The 20,239-nt window shown below is 39.3% G+C and overlaps 1 protein-coding gene across 5 annotated transcripts in view; it reads right to left on the reverse strand.

Annotated features, from left to right (window-relative positions):
- INPP4B (inositol polyphosphate-4-phosphatase type II B) overlaps positions 1-20,239 on the reverse strand; it is an 824,845-nt gene that overhangs the window by 265,665 nt on the left and 538,941 nt on the right. For 4 of the 5 annotated variants that reach the window (XM_064585102.1, XM_064585100.1, XM_064585099.1 and 1 more), the window contains 2 exons: positions 19,267-19,317; positions 10,180-10,259 (listed from right to left, as the gene is read on the reverse strand). In XM_064585102.1, coding sequence (XP_064441172.1) covers positions 10,180-10,259; positions 19,267-19,317 — 131 coding nt within the window. Of the gene's footprint in view, positions 1-10,179; positions 10,260-10,603; positions 10,952-19,266; positions 19,318-20,239 lie in introns of those variants that run through there. The other variant, XM_054508733.2, reaches the window with a different exon arrangement.

Raw genomic sequence — 20,239 nt, forward strand, 5'->3', positions numbered from 1 at the left:
TTTTGCACACCAAGTTCATATACATGCTCACGTATGGGGGGTACAGGAAGAAATATAACTTTTAAAGCAGGAAAATAGCATAATCAGATAAGAATTTTAGAAAGGATGACTTGAGAAAAGATGCTGAGGTTTCTAGCTTCTGCTACCTTGAGGGTATCTGATGGTTCTTAATTTAGCCAAGAAAGGAAAAGCACCAAAAAGCACAGCTTTCAGGGAAAGAACAAAGTTCAGTTTGGGGTCGTTATAATATTAGGTTATTGTGAAAATAAGTGTATGTCTACTTATGCAAGCTGAAAATAAATCCGTCGATGAACATAAAAGAGACAGCATGTATTTTGTCACTTCTTTCCCATAGTTCTGTACAAATTTTACAAACCGGTGTCTACACAGCTCATGGCATGAATGTAAAATGCCACAGGGTTCGTGATGCTTATGGACCAGGGGTGAGGGATGGGGAGAAGGAGGGGTGGGTAATGGCATGTTATAAAGCAGCATGATGTGCAGGGTGGGGAGTGTGTGTGTAAGAGTGAGTGTTCATTTGGACGAAGACCACATGCCTGCCTACAGATGTATGTGTTAGAAAACAGGCTTATGGTGGGGAAAAAGTGGTTAATACATATAGACAGTCATACATGTATTTCTCTGGAAAATACTTGGTTGTTCTTGTTCGAAATCAGCATTTTCTAAATTATGCAGCTGTGTTTCTTGGAACACAGCAGCTGATAAACTGTTAATAGGTGTTCCATGAAGGAAGCTCCTTGTGTTCAGATTAGTTTGGGAAAGCTGTGGGCAACATCTGTCTTCGGAGAGCCTCAAAGGGCCTTGAGGACTAATGAAGGCACTGAGAAGTCCTCCAGGGAAGTGACCCTCTTCATTTTTTTAGTATAGCATTTTCAAACTTATTTGACATAAAACTCCTTCATTTAAAGAACATATATGAATAACTGAAGGGATACTGGTATTCAAAAAAAACAGTTTGGTAAAAGCTGATATAAATGTGTCCAGAGCAGCAGAAATGCAGGGTGATAATGAAGAAAGTGACTTTGATAAATATGGGCAAATCCAATACCAAATTTTCAGGTCAAATATAATTCCTTGCAGGCCTAATCATTCCTGCAAATTATCTTCAAAGTTAAATTAGCTCTCAAACTTCTTAAGCAGGTAGGTCTTTGTGTACAGATATTAACTTTATGTGATTTGCATTTTAAAAAAGGAATGATTTCAGGCTTTTCTATACAAATTGAGAAGCTATTAAAGTGTGCTCTAAGTATGTGCTGTCCCTTCGGTGACTGAAAACTCTAATTTGCAATCTGATGAATATGACATCTTTTGAATAATGCAAACTAAAAAAGTGCTAATTGGTTTCCATGGTCATACCTACAGCTTCATGAAAATGGATTAGGAACATAAAGAAAAATGCAGAATATATGACTGCAGAGCCATTTAAATTATAAATGAAAGACAGTCTAGTTGAATAAAATGCCAAATAACAACAGCGATAATTTTAATAATAGGTGATGAGCATGATTTGCACCTGCTTTGCATCAGATACTGTTTGATAGGCTCTATACAATATGTCTACTCCTCATCTGCAAAAACAAAACACAACAAAACCTGAGGCTAGGCAAGCTAATCAATAAAAAATAAATAAAAATTACAGGTCACATTTACTGAGCACTTACTTTGTGTCAGGCGCTGTTGTAAACATCTCACATTAGTAAGTCTTGTGAGCCTCACCACAACCCTGTGAAATGGGAACTATGTTGTCCCCATTCCACAGATGAGCTCACACACTGACATCAGAGTACTCCACCATCCTGCTAAGCAAGAGAAGAGCCAGAGAGCCAGATTCGGGTATGTATGGATTCAGATATGTCTCTAAATCACCTACTCTTTCTACTTCTCCACTGTTCTGATCGCATGATATGTGTACAGTTTGCATATTCTGATTTTATACTAAATTGATATAAATTTAACAGTAATTAGAAAGTGGCTCATGATAATTTTAGGCAATTGTGTCCCCAAAGGACATTGATACATAATCAGTAGGAGAAGCAAATGTCCCTACTTCTGTGTTTGATGTCTCTCTTTATTCTCAAGTCTGGTCCTGAGAAATGTCACTTGAATTTACCTCTGTAGACAGTTTATGATATATTCAGGAATAAAATGCATCCATAAACTCTAACAGCAATTGACATACTGGGTTATATTCATGAATTTCGGTCCTGATTTCAATGCTATACTGTTAAAAGTTTTAAGTAAAAAAAAATAATAATAATAATTTTTTGGCCAACTCTGTTTCTGTTTTGACCAAACTGCTCTCCATATGCCTCTTGCTGGTATCTGCCACCTGATAAGAAGCCATATCTGATGTTAGAGGGGTTAAAGCCAGAATTTCGGTTTCAGGTATCTATTTCTCAGATAATAAAAATAATACATTTGGATCAATGGTTAAATTGACGCCTCTGCCACTGACCATTTTAGAGAATTGTGGATGTTACATTTTAAGAAAGAACTTCAGGGGTGTCTGGGTGGCTCAGTCAGTTGAGTGTCTGACTCTTGGCTTTGGCTTAGGTCCTGATCTTGGGGGTGGTAGGATCGAGCTCCGTGTGGGGCTTTGTGCTCAGTGGAGAGTCTGCTGGAGATTCTCTCCCTCTGCCCCTCTCCCCTCCCCCTTTTGCTCTCTCTCTTCCTCAAATAATAAATAAATCTTAAAAAAAAAAATGAAAAAAGAACTTCAACAAACTAAACAAGCAAATGAAGCAAGCATTGAGTTATGGTTGAGGGAATTAGTAAGTTTAATGCAAGAAGCAAGGATAACAATATTGATAGAGTGCTTTTCTCTAATGCGAAGCAGTGCAAAGAACTTTACTACATTTATTAATTGCTCAGAATTACCCTAGGAGGGAGGTCATTACTATCTCTATTAACAGATGGTACAGAGAGCAGGCAATATGCCTCGGGAGACACAGCTGGTGGCAAAGCTGGGACTTGAACCCAAGTCTGGCATAAAAGCCTGCTGTTCTTTCTACTACACATCACATTCCTTCCTCAGAAAAAAAGGAGAGACGATTTAAAGTTGGACACGAGCTGCTTTCAAATGTAATCACAGCGAAAAGGCATGAAGCTTGTTCTCCTAAACTCCATGAAGGAGAGTGGGGGCCAAGGCCAGGACATCAGATTCGAGATAAGAAAGGAACACTTTTCTGACACTCACCTGTCTGAAAATGGGAAAGATGTTTGCACTCCCTGTCGCTAAAGGGGTCTAACAACTTTATTGAATGCACCAGTGGAGAAGCTGAAGTGCCCAGATCTCTTCTGTTCTCAAAAATTATTTAATTTTAAGATTCTAAACAAAATATATATAATACCAAAGACACTTCTCTCTTGGTCTCCATTTTCCATCCTGTCCCAGCTGCGTGACCTAAAGGAAGTCAAACCGTGTTCCTCAGTTGACCCCTGAGTACAGCAGGAATATATCACCTTCCAGGCAATGTTATTAGAAGACTGGATAAGACAAGACATGTGACATACTTAATCCATCATAAAGCTGAAATAGTGTCAGTTACCTCTTCCTGCACGTTTACAAGGTCAGAGTCTGTCAGAATCTGAGGCGTCTTCTGTTTTCTTCACTTGGGTCATGCCAAAAACAGTGAAGGAGACACTGTAGATACAAGGCTCTCCCCTTACATGTGCATCTGGATCAATCATGAGTGTGCATTTGCTACTGACTTGCATGTTTTCCTGCTTGCTCACTCCCAAAGAAAAAAATGCAGAGTTCTTATGCATTGCTCTCAGGGTTTATAATGTACATTTTTAGTAAATTCTATGCAAAAGCATCAATGAAGTAGCTTTTACATGCCATCTTTATCTTCTGACTTTTCCACTGGTGCATTCAATAAAGTATACTACTATTCTGTTTTATAATAATCACAGACATGCTATTCCCTCTCAAAGAGGGTTTTGTTTTTTGTTTTTTGTTTTTTTTTCCAGCTGCCAAGGTCTATTGTCCTTATTTAATATACAAAATGTTTCAGACAGGGGCGCCTGGGTGGCTCAGTTGTTAAGCGTCTGCCTTTGGCTCAGGTCATGATCCCAGGGTCCTGGGATCGAGCCCCGCATCGGGCTCCCTGCTCGGCAGGGAGTCTGCTTCTCCCTCCCCCACTCCTCCTGCTTGTGTTCCCTCTCTTGCTGTGTCTCTCTCTCTGTCAAGTAAATAAATAAAATCTTTAAAAAAATGTTTTAGACATACATAAGAATTGGTGTTGTGGAACCATCAGAACTTTCTGCTGCAATCCTACTTTCTGATACCTAAAAAAGCTAATTGGAAGACTTTTAAAAGAGAACAAAATATATTCAAAATATACGTGACTATTAAAATATTTGGCTGTAATTTTTTTAAATCCTTCTGAAGTTCAAATAAATATTGATAAGAAAAGATGTCATTAAAGAAGTATTCATCATACATATAAGTTTAAAGACTATAATCTGGTGCTTAAATTAAGAAGACTTGCATAACTATTATTTGCAGAGGAAAGGAGCAGTGATAGGAAATGCAAACTCCATGAAAATTTAATTCCATTTGAAATGAAAAAGAAATTTATCCTTTAAAACTCTTCTGTCAATCTGTGGCCACTGTTCATCACAAGGACTATGGAGGTTCATATGTATTCATGCATTTCAGTAACAAACATTCTGATCCATTGCCCTGTGGGCTAAAGAACATGTGTAGGCTCCCAATCTGTGAGAAGTTCGTGACAATTTCAGCTTTTTATCACTCTGAGTATGCTTACGTAGAAAACTGTATGTCATAGCCCAAGGAACCCCTCCTTATCATTACTTCCAGCTCTCAAGCTAAGAACATGCCTTTGGGAGATTAAATTAAAAATATGTGTTTGTTTTTTTTATTGTTTTCTTACTTTTAGAAACAAAATTGAAATGAGCATCTGTGTGTGTGTGTGTGTGTTTAAGAAGGTTAAATTAAGCAAAACACCAAAAACTGAAAATCTAAAGACTTCATAATTTCGAACTTACTTTATCTAAGCACATATATTTGACAACAGTGCAAAAAAATGTATTCCTGGTTTGTGAGAAAGCAAAATAATCCTAAAATAATATAGATGCACAAACACATACCCATCTACATAATCTATGACATATTTATATATGCATAAATATATACACTTATAAATGTTACTTAAAACAGGGAAATTGAAAGACAAACAGTAGGAATCTATTGTTCATTTATTTCATAGCCTCTCCCACACATCTGGATATTATAAAACATAACACCATATGTGTATTTAGGATCATGGGAGTCTAATGTTTTATGTTACATGACAGCACTATGTAAATGTGGCAGAAGTAATAAATGAAAACAAATTTTCTTTTATGAATAAATTGAAGAATATTTTGTCACATCCATTCTGATAAAATTATATAAATGTTTGTTTAACTTGGAGGGGTTACATGCAAAAGATTACAGAAGAAATAATAGAATACTCGTTAAGTGCTCTATTCAAAGTTTCTGTGACAAGGTAAAGTGGCCTACCCTGAAATAGTAAATTCTAAATAAGGTTTTCAACTTTTCAAGCATATTACAATCTATCCCTCACCGTTACTCTGAAAGTTACTTGTCTCAGATATACTCTAATGCTTTGGCTCCATTATATGCACTACTTTAGGTGGATGCCATTCAGAAAGCAATGGTACGTGGTTTACATTTAAGCATCCATACAAATATAAGAAAGTCATCATCATGAATCAAAATTCCAGCAAGTAATTATTGAACCTCTACTATGTCATGGGCATATGAAACTGAATTTTAAGATAAAGCATTAAGAAAAAAGAAATGAGGCCCCTGAAACTCTCCAAAGGACAGAATATAAACTAGAGAGAAGGAAACAAAGATTCTATTAGATCATTAGCTTCCTACGAGGCAGGGAAATAAAACAGAACAAGCTCTGGAGTCAGACCAAATTGGATTCTAATCTTACTTGTACAATTAGCGGCTGCAGGATCATAGACAAGTTGCTGGAACACAGGAATGATAATGCTGCATAGATTGAAGATCATGCATGAAGAGCACTTAATACTTCCTTTGCATGCTAGTAGATGCTCAATAAATAATGAGTTTTTTCATTAATAGTGTTATTAGTAACATCAACTGCAAAATATTAACTATCACTATAGTTAGCATATGAAAAGTTCTTCATAAGTGCTTGCTGAATGGATGAGCACTGAACGTAGCCTAAACAAGGAGATATGCAATGAAGCTCATATGCAACAGAGACAAGATCAAAACACATCCATCTGTCTCAGTTCTTCTGAGAAGGATTTCCTAAAAAAGAAGTTTTACCCTTTCCCCTTTATTTCTGCCTTTGTGGTTGTTTGAATACTTTAAGAGCAACGTAATTTTTCCCGACTGCTAGTACCATTCCCAGAGACAGAGCTAATCTCTCCATTCTTTTATTAAATCATGAAACAGGATTATGATGTTCCACATTTCTGCTTGCGTGGTCCTAAGACATTCAGATAAGGTTAGCAGGGCAAATGACTGTCAGGTACTTGAACAGCAACCCAGGTTTGGGGCCTGAGGATGCCAAGCTTCTGGGGTGAGAATAGATTCCACGGGTTTCCCTCAGTCTCTCCCTTAACCAGGCAGGCTGGCTCCCACTTTCTGCCATCATGGCTAATCTGTCTGAATTCTTCACGGCATGCTGACACTCATTCTGTCTTCACTCACTGTAAGACGAGGCACTGCAGTGAAACCGAAGTGGGAGAAACCGTGAACAGGTGGTTCTGCACCTGAGTCCTTGCTTTGTTCCTCCATTACCTAAGTCACATGGTGTGTGATACATTTTAACAAGTTCTCAGTTTTCTCCTTTGTCAAAGGAGACAAGAAGCAGGTCACTAAGAGCATAGGCTCTGCAGTCAGAAATGTGTGGCTCTGTACCTTGGCTTTCCCATTTATGAGCACTGTAACTTTGTGCAAATCACTTAACTGCTTTTTATATCTCACTGTCTTAATTTATAAAGTGGCAAAAAGAATAGCACAATAGACTAATTTGATAAGGGTTGACGAGGCAATATCTCTAATATACTCACCCGAGCATAAAGCACGTAGAACCTTCTTCTTCTCCTTCTTCTGCTTTTTATTATTATTATTACTGTTATTATGAGATTACCCACTGTCTTTCACGCCTACATTTGTAATCCTCTTTACAAGGACCTTAGCTTGTTTACACTGTAGTATGAAAGTCAGGACGATGTGGCAATGAATTAGAGAACAAGAACAGAAAATACAATGCAGATCTAAAAGAAGTCAGAGGAGACAGGAACAACCAAATGCAGACTAGCAAAACAAAGTAAATATAATAAAAAAGTAAGAGGGTTAGTACTAAATAAAGATATCAAGTCCAGTTGGGATGCTAGAGCACTCAGACAGTAATTTAGTAACTACATATTTAAAGGAAGATGAGTTATATATATGAGTAGGCACCACTTGGTGTTTTGGAGGTATTTTTCTCTAATACATGCAAATAAAATTTATTCAATAACTTAAAAAATAGACTATATGATATTTCATGAAATTTGAGTCTAAAGCTATAAATAAGATGCACACTTCTTGCCCCTTTCAATTTTCTGCGGGAAAAAAGAATTCAATTCCAAATTCTGTTAAAAAATTCCAGTTCAAAGCACAAATGACATAGCAGCCACATGAAACTGTGGTGCTCTGTGGAGTTAGTTTGAGAGTTTTGGAATTGGAATTATCTGATAAGAAACAACTCAAAGGGATGGTGAATACACAACTACATAGATTTTTGGGAAGCTTACCATCAGAGAACGTTTGTACAAACGTACCCTATTTCTGTGAATTTGTTTCACAGAAATCTGAGAATTCTATTGCTTTAAAAATGACTGGATGGGGCGCCTGGGTGGCTCAGTCGGCTAAGCATCTGACTCTTGATTTTGGCTCAGGTCATGATCTCAGGATCATGAGACTGAGCTGCGTGGGGCTCCGTGCTCAGTGGGGAGTCCACTTGAGATTCCCTCCCTCCCTCTCCCTCTGTCCACCCCTGAGCTCTCTCTCTCTCTCTCTCTGTGTCTCTGAAATAAATAAATAAACCTTTAAAAAAATAATGACTGGAATCTAAAAGGAACAAAATGCAAATATTGTCAATGCAAAGTGGTATTAAAACAAAACAAAACAAACAAGCAAAAAAAAAAAAAAAATGCTCTTATCCCTAACCTAATGTTCTTCCAGCACAGTACCTCAGAAACTCACAAACCAGGGGAAAGAAGATGAATTACATCTGAAGTAAAAAACATGAAGCGTCAGAAATCAAAAGGCTATGATAAGTCTATAATGTGTCTAGTTCACGGGGAGAGAAATTCACAAATTTGGCAAAGCATGAAAAGGGAGGGAAAGAATAATAACCTAGCCATTTCAAAATTAGTTTTTTAAAAAAATTATCTCTAGAAAACTAAATTCTTTGTTGTTAAACTTGTTTTCCTTTTATACAATCAAAATCAAATGAGTATTAGGCAGAGGTATTAAGATCAAAAGTGGAAGTATGTATTGATTATATTCCTTTTTTGCTTACAGTGGTAGTACTCTAAACTTGACCCTTCTGTTCCTGTTCTATCACTAAGATATTCTATGTGTTTACTAATCTTCATTTCACTAAGAATTCATGGTCCCCTGATTTCTGTTTCAAAGGTAGTGTCTAAAGGTGCAGTGTTGTGCTAATGTTAACAGCAGTTATGACAGAATCCATGCGAGTCAGCAAGAGGAGGAATGAAGTGCTATGCGTCTTATCTAGAAAACTACGTGGCCTGCTAGGGGTCCTAAATTAACTTAATGCTTGACATCAGCTATCATGAATTCAGGGGTACTCTGGTCAGGTCTCACCACCGCGCTAGGGCACTAACACATATTTTCTAGAGGATCCATGACATTGCTAGCTAGACTTTTTACCCAAACTTCAAGCTGAACATCACCACAGCAAAACTTTATTGGGAACAACACCACAAAACTGTGAAGATTTTAAAATGTCTTCCCAAATGAAATTTAACAACAACAACAACAACAAAATAACAGATATTTAAGAGACATAGCAGAGAGTGAAGATAATGGCCTCATTAGAACCCATCAACACTTACTTTTCTGTATGAACATGAGCTACTTTAAATTACTTTGTACTCCCGTAAGTCAAAATGCAAAACTGTAAGGATCAGGAAAAATCAGAAAAGGAAACAGCCCACAGTATAGATTCCGGCATAAGCCACAGCATCTTTACTGAAATAAATTGGTTACAAGTGGGTCCTTGCCGGGGCAAGGCAGAGGGCAAGCACTTAAGACACTGTCTCTTCCCTGGGAGTGGTCTCTATGTTTCATCAAAAGAAGAACGTCTTGAGATTTCCAAGTAGTGTCCTATACAATTTTTACATTTGTTTATACTATACAAATACTGCAAGGTATATATTATGTGTACATAATTATGGGAGTTATTATACACTTAGAAAACAGCATACCATTGTTTAGAATGTATAATGAAGTTTTTTAAAAAAAAGTTTATTCTGTTTAACACTCTTCTTAGCCTTAAAATACTATGTAACTTCCTAAAGATTGTTGTCTGGTCTATATCAAAACAAATTGTACTCATACTCAAAATTACCTCTGATCTACTCCCTGCTTCAATATGAGTCTGTTTTAACTTATGTTTTATATTTCATAGGATAGCAACAAAATAAACTTAAAAAAAGAGAATAATCAACTTACCCTCTATTATCATAAATTTGCAATATTGCCACTAACAAACATAGTTCCAACCTAGAAGCTTACTTGACTTAGAAAGTCATTTTAATAAGTAATAGAAAAATTATTTAATAACGTGCTCATCATTTCTATTCTTACTATCAAAGAATTTCATCAGTTTACTGATCATGTAATTTTTTTTCCCATACAGAATGATAACCTTTGGCAATGTGAAACATGAACTTCAATGTGAACTTGAATAATTGCTGTTTCTCTATAACTTGCTGCTGTGGAGAACATGAGCCATTTGAGAGCTGACATCTAAACATTTGCAAGAATTGGGACTTTCAAGCCCCGCCATCCTTCAGTGAGTATCATCGGCTATTAACTTTAAAGCATTTCTGCAGACAAAGACCCACCTCAGGCTCAGGACTAGCAGCTGCTCCTTCGACTTCAGTAGCTCCCCCACTTGAAAACTGGCATAGCCCAGGAAGCTTCGCTGAAAATAAGAAAAAATGGTTTTCATTAACTTCAGAAGTCCTTAATATTTTTGCTGTCACACCAATCATTCAAAATTAGAAGAATGAAATGTCGACTCCGTGAGCCTGACAAATATTTCACTTGCAGAGATACAATCATCACTGACAGAGATACAATAATAGAGCCTTCTCATGGGGTGAGGTTCAGGGGTGCAAATGTATCCTTTTCATTAAAAACAGAGAGACCAGTAGCCTGGAAAATAACAAAATGTGTAATACCGAAGCCAGGACTTTTCTGTGAACTAATTTTCTTCCCCTATGAAAACTGGGATAGAAGAAAAGAGGATAAACTTTCAATATTTACCAGTGCTGTCGTCGTTCTTATTAGAATTCCTCAAGTCACTGGCAGCAACAACTTTGTATTCCAGATATGAGCAAATCTGTTAGTTGGAGCTATTTTTATGTGGGACTCTGTACAAGTTATAAATAGAAATGCTCTATTTCCCCCCCATCACAGCAATGTTGAAAAGCATTTGTTTCCTTTGTTATTTCTATACTAGCATGGGACAACTTCATTCCAATACACAAAACAGAAAGGTACTTATTCTGGTACATTTTCTAAAATTGCTTTTTAAACCTATCATACTGGCTGTTGTCTACAAATATCTCCTTTCTGCACTTTGACTCATAAGGTAAACAATAAAACTCTAAATTGGTTTTTCTTTTCCAGGATACAAATCTTTCCTCTCTTTTTAACATTCTGGGCTACTTCTGATTTAAAAGTCAAAATATTACGGTGTACCATAAAGAGTATTTCTCATGCTCCCCTCAAGGTCAAGAAGTAAACATGAAAATATCAAACCCATATCATCTAGGCCATTGCTGCCTAACACACTGTAACACTCTACAAGAAGTCGACACTACATCTTCCAGAGCATTCTCTCTTCATGGGTCTGTTGTAGGGCTGCGCTAGAATGAGAGCCTGGACTTGAGGGGTCTGAGGACAATGGGGTCTTTTCAGCGAAAAGTGTGCGGTTATTTCATACACAAAAGGCTGCAACCACACTTAGCAATTGTAAAGCATAAGAAAGACAAGCTTCAGGTCCAAATTTTTCTCCTCCTTTTCAGTTTAGAATTGTTTCAAAAAAACTCAAGGGCGAACATTGAAAATACAACTCAGTTCTAAAGTGGGAGATGCCTACACGTTAGCAAGGATAAACCCAATGAACTAACTTGAAACTCACAGAGCTGGCTTAGAGACACCAAATCACCTAAAGCCAGAAGAACATGAGACTAAATTATCAGGAGAAGGACGTCAGGTGAAAATACTATTTGTGGCGAAAGCTCTGATGATACGTCAATGAGTGATGAAATGAGAATGAGTCAAGGCAGAAAAGGAAGTCCAAGTGCTATATGGACAAAGCATGAAGGAATTTCGGGTAACTTTTCAGCAAAGGGCAGAGAAGAGCCTGGGAGAGATCTGGCTGAACAAAAGCATTAATGTCACCTCATCAGAGATAGCTACTAGAACATCCTTTATGAGCATGCTGCCCCATCTATATACTCTGCTATTCTCTATTTCTTATCCTGTTGTATTTTTCTCTATTGGCACTTATCACCATATGACATATTATATATATATATATTTGCTTATTTTGTAACTCCCTTGGAAATAACTGAGATTTGAAGCTCCACGAGGAGCTTATTTTGTTTTCTCACAAACTCATACTGCTTAGTGCACAGTAGGCATGTGATAAATGTTTGCTGACAATAAATGAATGAACAACTGGCATAAAAACTAGCTTTCAGGTTAGTCACTCTATTAGATATAGATATTAGAATGTTCTTTCCGTAGGTATTTACAAAGTACTGTAATTTGCTGAAATGTGGGAAATCAAAACAATTTTAGTGTGCGGATTGTGTATCGTTGTAGTGAATTTCATTGTAGGATTTTGTAGTTAAACAGATGTCTATCTCACTTCCTCTTTCCCTGATTATCAGGGTTTTTAAATTCCTACTCCTCATTCTTTATCCTCATTCAAAGAAAACTCTTCACTGATGAGAGGTTTCATGATGCCCCAAAATTTCAGATGATTTTCTCTCTGCCTTTTTAGATTTTGAAGGTATGGATGGTTTGGGAATTAATAAAACAAACTGCACATGTCATGAATGTTACTGAGGTCTTTTCATCAATAAAAGTGACAAATGCCCCAGAGTGGAATGAGAGACAGGTGGAGTGGCTATTTTCAGACACGAGCTACACACACCCCATGAGGCCCAGCTGCCTGTAGAGTTGTGACCACAGCCACTGAATGTCTCCTCTGTCCACCAGATCAGGAGCTGCCGTGGAAGCAGGACTCTGGCTTGTCCATCCCTGAGCCAAGCCCAGGGCTCCGAACAGAGGGGCTGCAGGGTATGCCTACTGTCTCACTGTACCTGCTTGCAGAGGGCCCAGGACAACGCCCAGGAGTCAAACTTTTTCTACCATAACCGGCAGCCACAGGCTTCATCTCAAAGGATAATAAGAGATTTTACAGAACTCATACGACTTGTGAAAAACTAATTTAGGTTATGACATTACAGCACTGTGTTATGAAAACATGTCAAACCCGAGGAGGTGTTATTTAGGTACAAGATTATCTTCTTTGTTCTACAAATCACTGTCCATGGGGACTCCCTGTGGCATAAAGCGCATTAATGAAATCCCCAAAGACAGGGTATAATTGTCCCACGCTGCAACACTAACAATGGAATTGCCTCTATATTTACTTTCTGGCAGGTGTTTTTGTATTTGCTTCCCCTCAACATAAATAAAACACATCACTCATATACATGGATATTGACTGGACTCCTGTAAAAGAATGAATTAGAGGGAAACAGTCTTCTCTGTTGCTGGAACCTAAGTCCCCATGGAGGGAAAATAGCACGCTAATGCTAATGTAAAAGAATAACTTAATATAAAGCTATTCTATCTTTGCTATCACTGTAATCATAAGCATGGAATTTGAGAGACATCTTTAAAAATTTTTATATTTCAAATGTAACTCAAGGAACAAGCTTTTCCATCTCCAGGGCTGTTTCTAAAATTCTCATCTTTAAACTGGGAGCTCTAATATCAGTGGAAAAATGTGAAAGACAAACCAAAAAATTAGTCTCCCTGGAGTTGGAGATCAGAGGTCTGGAGTGTCACTTTATTCTGTCCAAAAATGGAAATCTGGGCAATTAAATCACTTCTCCCAGCCCCCAGACTAGCTATCCACTAATGGGTATTGTCAGGCCTTGTTTCTCTGTCTTCTCTCTTACAAATCTGTGGTCTTGAACGAGTTACTTCACCATTCCCAGTTATAACTGCTGTAGGAAAAAGTTGCATGTGATAACTCTATCATTCTCATAGTTTTAAGAATCAAAGTAAGCTAGGCAAAGCACTCAGTACATTGCTGGGAAGATAGGAAGTTAAAGGAAGTTAACTGGCTTACACTTGGTCCCAGAACTAGTTAATATGCAGAGGCCAAGTTGGAATCCAGGTTTCTTGCTTTTTGGTCCAGCATTCTTTTATCCCCATTACACTGGGCTTTATTTCCAGGACAGGTGGCCATTCCCTCTCCTTCTGCCAGGCTCTCTGTCTGCTCAGCATGTGGCTCTGACCTTTTTTGCCTGCTCATGAGAGTGTGACACTCACAAGGATCATTCTGGTGCAAGCACCCAAAGCAGAGGATCACTCAATGGCTTCCTGCACAATTTCACTCACTCACCTGGCTGGAGAGTGATATCAAGCAGGGCGAAAAAAAGTGGGGCATCTGCCTCAATCTCTGGTTGCTCTCTATATAGAGTGTACAAATAAACAGTTTATCCTACCAGCCCTTGCAGGGACTCTGAGCAAGTCACAAGTATTCAGAATGCTTCGGGGGTTGTACACCTCTCTGCAGCACGCCCTCAATGGTCCCTGGTTGAGCTGTACTATACAAGGAGCCAAAAGAGGTACAGCCCTGTACACCTTGCCGCGAGCTGGCCAAACCTCCATCACCTGTGTTCATCTCGCAAAGCCTTTAATCAAAGCATAGGTTTCCTTTATACGGCAATTTCTAAGAGCCTCCCAAGCTTTTCCAAGTACTGTCTAGAGCTGTACGATCCAATGGGTAGCCACTAGTTCAAGCACGGGCCTTGTGGCTACTCTGATTTGAGATGTGCTGTAAGGATAAAATACACATAACATTTAAACAACATGGTATGAGAAAAAGAGTGTGAAATAGAGTATTAATAATTTCTTGTACTGATTATATTTTGAAATGATTACATTTTGTATATATTGGGTTCAACAAAATATTAAAATTCATCTTGCCTGTGTCTTTTTAATTTTTTAAAAGCCTGTAAAATTACATATGTGGCACACATTTGTGGCACACATATTTCCACGGAAAAGTGCTGGTTTAGAGGTTAAATGAATATATCAATAATACTTTACCTATTCTTATAAAACTATATACAGGAACTGTCGTACAAGTTTGAAAGGCCTTGGAAGAGCTGAACTTGATAGCATGAGGCCGATACCCAACATCTCCTACATGTAACTCACAGCACAGGCCTTTTTTTCATAGCCCGTGTACTTTTTCTTCCCTGTCAATCCTAACAGATGTGGTTACATGGTTTCCCATGAAATAGGAAGGGAAATAAGACACATGAACTACTCACAGCGAAAAAAAAGAAGAAGAAAAAAAAAAAAGACTTGGGAGGAAATCTATTAAAAGTAGACAAACAGTCCAAAGAAAACATTACAAGGCATTTTAGGGTAAAGTCATATATTTAAAAATTACATATTTACTATGAATATACCTCAAAAGGTCTCAGCACAGATTGGTATCTGCTTCACTAAGACATCAACAAAAGGTTTGGGTGCAGCCAATGGATACTGCTTAAAAATGCAAAGAAATGTATAGAACATATTTGAGCTATTTATAATAAAAAGTCTCAGCTCATTTTTTTTTTTTTTAAGATTTTATTTATTTATTTGACAGAGAGAGAGCACAAGTAGGCAGAGTGACAGGCAGATGGAGAGGGAGAAACAGGCTCTCCGCTGAGCAGGGAGCCGGATGTGGGGCTCGATCCCAAGACCCCAGGATCATGACCTGAGCCGAAAGCAGCCGCTTAACGGACTGAGCCACCCAGGTGCCCCGTTTCAGCTCATTTTTAAAATCAGTGTAGTCAAGAGCTAGAGTCGTGAGCAGGTTGTAATGGCAGGGCCAAGTCTTGGCCAAGGGCTCAAACTCTCAGACCCCTTGTGTAGTGTCCAAAGAAATATTTTGAGGATTAAGTGATGAGATATATATTAACCAGGGGTACATGATAGGTGCTTAAGATGTGGCAATTCTTCTCTATCTAGAATACTGTGTACTCTGAGGGTATTAGAATGCCAAGGCATGTGAACTTGGGTTTGTTCTTATTTAGGCTCATTCTTACTATACTTGAGATTTAGGTCTACAATATAATTGCCATTTTATTGAGTTCTGATGTGTCATAAAGTGTACTAGATTTTTACATATTATTAAAATTTATATACTATTGCAATTGTTTTTAGATGCCTCCCCCTTTCATTCAGGTGGTTCTAAAAAATTTAAGATGGTTGGCAAACCAAAATCATGGTGTGCTTTCTAATTCATTCAATACATATATCATAATTTACTAGTTTCCAGGCACAAAGCTAGGGCTGTTAGAGTGAACAAAATAAATAGGCTCTTTGCTATCACGGAGTTTAACATGTAGGAGGAGCGTGCAGACATTACCAATATCTAATACCTATTTTGCTCACTTTTCATTACTAATAGCACCTTGATTTTGTTCCAGTGGGAACTGACCCGGATTCTCTTCTGCTTGGGGACTCCTGTCTTCTTAGTGATAGGTACACAGCAGTATACCAATTGAAATTTCATCAAAAGTTACTGTTTCCCAGAATTGAAGGAACAAGATCAGCTGCCTTTTGTCCTTCAGTCTTCTGAAGGTTCAATGGTTAGACTGGACAATAACAAAGGAGGAGCAGGAAGGTAGATAGAACCTGGTTGCTCGAAGTCATTTTTGAGTAGCTACAGCCTTGGGCAATTACCCCAAAACTTTTTCTAACATGAGAAAAATTAGTCTGTTACTTTTAAGCCACTGTTTGTCAGGTTACTTGCTTCTGAATGCATTCCTAACTGATATAATAGATATGTCACAGAATGTCAATTGAGAATTTTCTTTTGACCCAAGAATTATAGCTGAGTCTTTGTCAAAGACAATATACCAAATGCACCATGGTATCAGTTAGAGAACCTTTAGTGCTTGGAGCTAGAAACCTCCTCACAATGCTTAAAAAGAAGCCAATTTAGGGGCGCCTGGGTGGCTGACTCAGTTGAGTGTCCAACTCTTGATTTCAGCTCAGGTCATGATGTCTCCGCTATGATAGTGAGAAAACAGCCGTAGACAATGCATAACTGAATGTATTCAGAACAGACAGTTGGTGAATGTGACCCACAGGCTACAGATCTTTAACTCCTAGGGATCTCTTAATCAGTCCCAATTGGAATATAGTTGAGAAAGTGATATGTTTAAATGTCTTGAATTGTCCTATCATTAAGGGTATCAGCATTTTTTCAGTAATTACTTTTAAGCTGTTTTCAACTGACTATAATATAGAATTTTTAAATACAAAATTGCATTAAACACAATCTGTGTTCAATATTAAAGCTAAAAAAAAAAACCAATATGGACCTCGTTACCACGGGTACTACTTTGACTTTTAAAAATTAATTCATGGGGTGCTTGGGTGGCTCAGTCAGTTAGGCATCTGACTCTGGGTTTTGGCTCAGGTCATGATCTCAGGGTCGTGAGATGGAGCCCCGCGTCGGGCTCTGTGCTCAGCTCCCACAGTCTGCTTGAGATCCTCTCCCTCTACCCCCCCCCCACTCATGCACCCACATGCACCTTCTCTCTCTTTTTCTCTCTCTCAAATAAATAAATAAATCTTAAAAAAAAGAAGCCAATTTAGAGAAACTGGCCTATTAGTAACCATGACACACCCAGTTGATATAAAGGTAGTGTTAGAAGAGAGGGAAGGTGAGCGTTTCGGGAGATGCACTATTTAGGAAATGAGGCTTATCTCTTTGTTATATCACATTTAGGAAGACACCTCAAAGTCAGAGGAGTCTGGTCCCAAAACATCAATTATCAAGCTTGGGGGTGTCCAAAGCACCTTTAGTTCCACTACATTGGGGACTAGAGATTGTCTCTCCTTTGAAAATCACTGACAGTCTAGCCCCTGATACTGGCAGGGCTTGTAGAAAGTGTCAGCAGAGAGATGCTGAGCCAAGAGAGGAAACAGTGGCAGGACAGCCTGCACCTCTTCTGTGTGGCATGGCAAATACATGTGCCTTTCATCTGTGCCACGCAGCCCTGAGAATGGCCGAACACGCATTACATGCTGGAAAAGTAGGTCTCAGCAGCAAGAGAGTGCAGGGTGAGCCTGGGCGGTGGAGAACGTCGAGCCAGGACAGATTCCCCATGGTAGGGAAATATGCCATAGGAAGGAGCCCATAAGGTCTCCAGAAATACCTACAGCTGTGCTCGTAACAGATACAGCATTTCAGTATCTGCCCCGTGCTGACAGGCAGAGCTGGCCTGAGCAATATCAAGACCAGCAGAAAGGGAACCACACCCTCACTGTGGGCAGGAACAGAAGGAATCTCTCCCCATTCCTCTCTCCTTGCCACCATATGAGCAGTGAGAGGCAGGACCTGTGTGAGAATTGGACTCTGTGCCCCCTGCCACTACACGAAGCTAGAGGTACATGGATGTCTACCCTACAGTGGGAGATGATGGGAGGAGAGGGGGGAAGAAAACAATTTAAAATCAGGGAAGAAACTCAAGTTTTAAAATGAGTAAGATGTATTTCAAGAATTTGAATGAGAGAAAAAATGGAAATGTACATAGTTAGGCCAAGATGTCCTTAAAGCTTCAAGCAAGGGGGATTTAACACTGAGTAGTTGTGGGAATGAGCAGCTGGAGGAGGAAAAAAATTAAACCAGCTCATCTTTCTTGAACCTCAAAAATTAAATAAAATTCCTTATAAAGTAATGCATTAAGTTAATAGTTAACAAATTTCAAAAGAAAGTAGAAAGGGTGTGATGACAGCTTGCAGTGGAGGTTCCCATTTGAAGGAACACATCTGAGGTGGTCAGAGCCCTGGGCCCCCAGCCCTGAGCAGCGGGAGGGAGGTAGGCGGGAGCAGCGCTGGGCAGGGAGAGGTTCCTGTGACCTGCAGCAATGAAGGGCCTGAGGCTGGAAAGAACTTGTTGGTCCCTTTGGAGAAACTAAGCTAAACGTACAAGAAGTTTGAAGGGACAGGTAGGAAAGAAAGCATGAAAATTCACTTGAGTCAAAGAGACTCAACCTGTCCCCAGTAAAAAAACAGAAGCTCCTGATAGGCATGAGAGAACACAAAGTGCCCTATTCCTTCTCCTTCACAATCAAATGCAGAGATGGCTGATATTCTTCTCAGTCAATTCAACTCACGCTTTGGTGCATATATTTGAGAGTTCTGTTGGCAGGTTCAGACGGTGGCTGTTGCCAATGACGAAATGATCAGGACATAGGACACTGCTCCACACGTCAACTTTCGGAAGAAGGCTGTCAACTGCCTATAGGATTGCTGGGAATTCCCAATAGGCCTTTCAGTTGGCTCAGTCCCATGGCCTCTTTAGACCCAACTTATTTCTAGGCTTTTTCGATCTCTCTGCACAGATCCCAGGGACTCAGCCTGCTGGGCTCTCCCTCAGGAGTTGCCACCACCTACTCCTGGCTTACCTAAGCAAAACGCACATTACTCTCTTCCTGCTCTTCCAATTTCTAAAAGCAGTAGATGTGCTGTTCAGATGCAGCAGGAAAACTTTTGCAGGATTTTGCAGCACTGGACTGCACTTTGGTGGCAGCTTCTGTTTGGACCCGCAAATGATAGACTTAGAAGTGATACATGTGCCTTCTGGAAACATAAGAAACACTTACCCCAACCTCTGGCAGGGGATCCTTATGTTCAGGTAGGACACTGGTTCGAACCTATAGAGAAAAACAAACATTTTCTTCGGGATTTTGAAATAGAAACCAGTGCAGAAGCTTCACACAGGTGCTGGATGTCATTTTCTGTCATCGGGCATCAATTCAGACGCTGGGGTTAATCATGACTGAAGGTACCTGTGTGTACCACCTGCTGCAGCACCGCAAAGGGGCGCTTTTATCCGCGCTAGGCTTCCTGCTTTTCCTAAGCAGACAGAACTGCCAGGTCCTCACCCCATCACCCCTCGTCAAATACAGAGATATCTGGGCTTAAGGTGAATCACCTTTTTTTTTTTTTTTTAAAGATTTTTATTTATTTGACAGAGAGAGAGACACAGTGAGAGAGGGAACACAAGCAGGGGGTAGTGAGAGAGAGAGAGAAGCAGGCTTCCCGAGGAGCATGGAGTCCGATGTGGGGCTCGATCCCAGGACCCCGGGACCATGACCTGAGCCGAAGGCAGACGCTTAACGACTGAGCCACCCAGGCGCCCTATTCTTTTTTTTAAAAAAAATATTTATTTATTGGGCGCCTGGGTGGCTCAGTTGGTTAAGCGACTGCCTTCGGCTCAGGTCATGATCCTGGAGTCCCGGGATCGAGTCCCGCATCGGGCTCCCTCCTCGGCGGGGAGTCTGCTTCTCCCTCTCCTGCTCTCTGTATCTCATTCTCTCTCTCTCAAATAAATAAATAAAATCTTTAAAAAAAAAAATATATATATATATATATATATTTACTTTTTTATTTTAAAGATTTTTATTTATTTATTTGACAGAGACAGACACAGCGAGAGAGGGAACACAAGCAGGGGGAGTGGGAGAGGGAGAAGCAGGCTCCCCGCTGAGCAGGGAGCCCGACGTGGGGCTTGATCCCAGGACCCCGGGACCATGACCTGAGCCGAAGGCAGACGCTTAACGAGACTGAGCCACC

The sequence above is a fragment of the Mirounga angustirostris genome, unplaced genomic scaffold (genome assembly GCF_029215605.1).
Source record: "Mirounga angustirostris isolate CCGP_5_RB_7025 unplaced genomic scaffold, mMirAng1.0.hap1 SCAF_2, whole genome shotgun sequence".
Classification (NCBI taxonomy): domain Eukaryota; kingdom Metazoa; phylum Chordata; class Mammalia; order Carnivora; family Phocidae; genus Mirounga; species Mirounga angustirostris.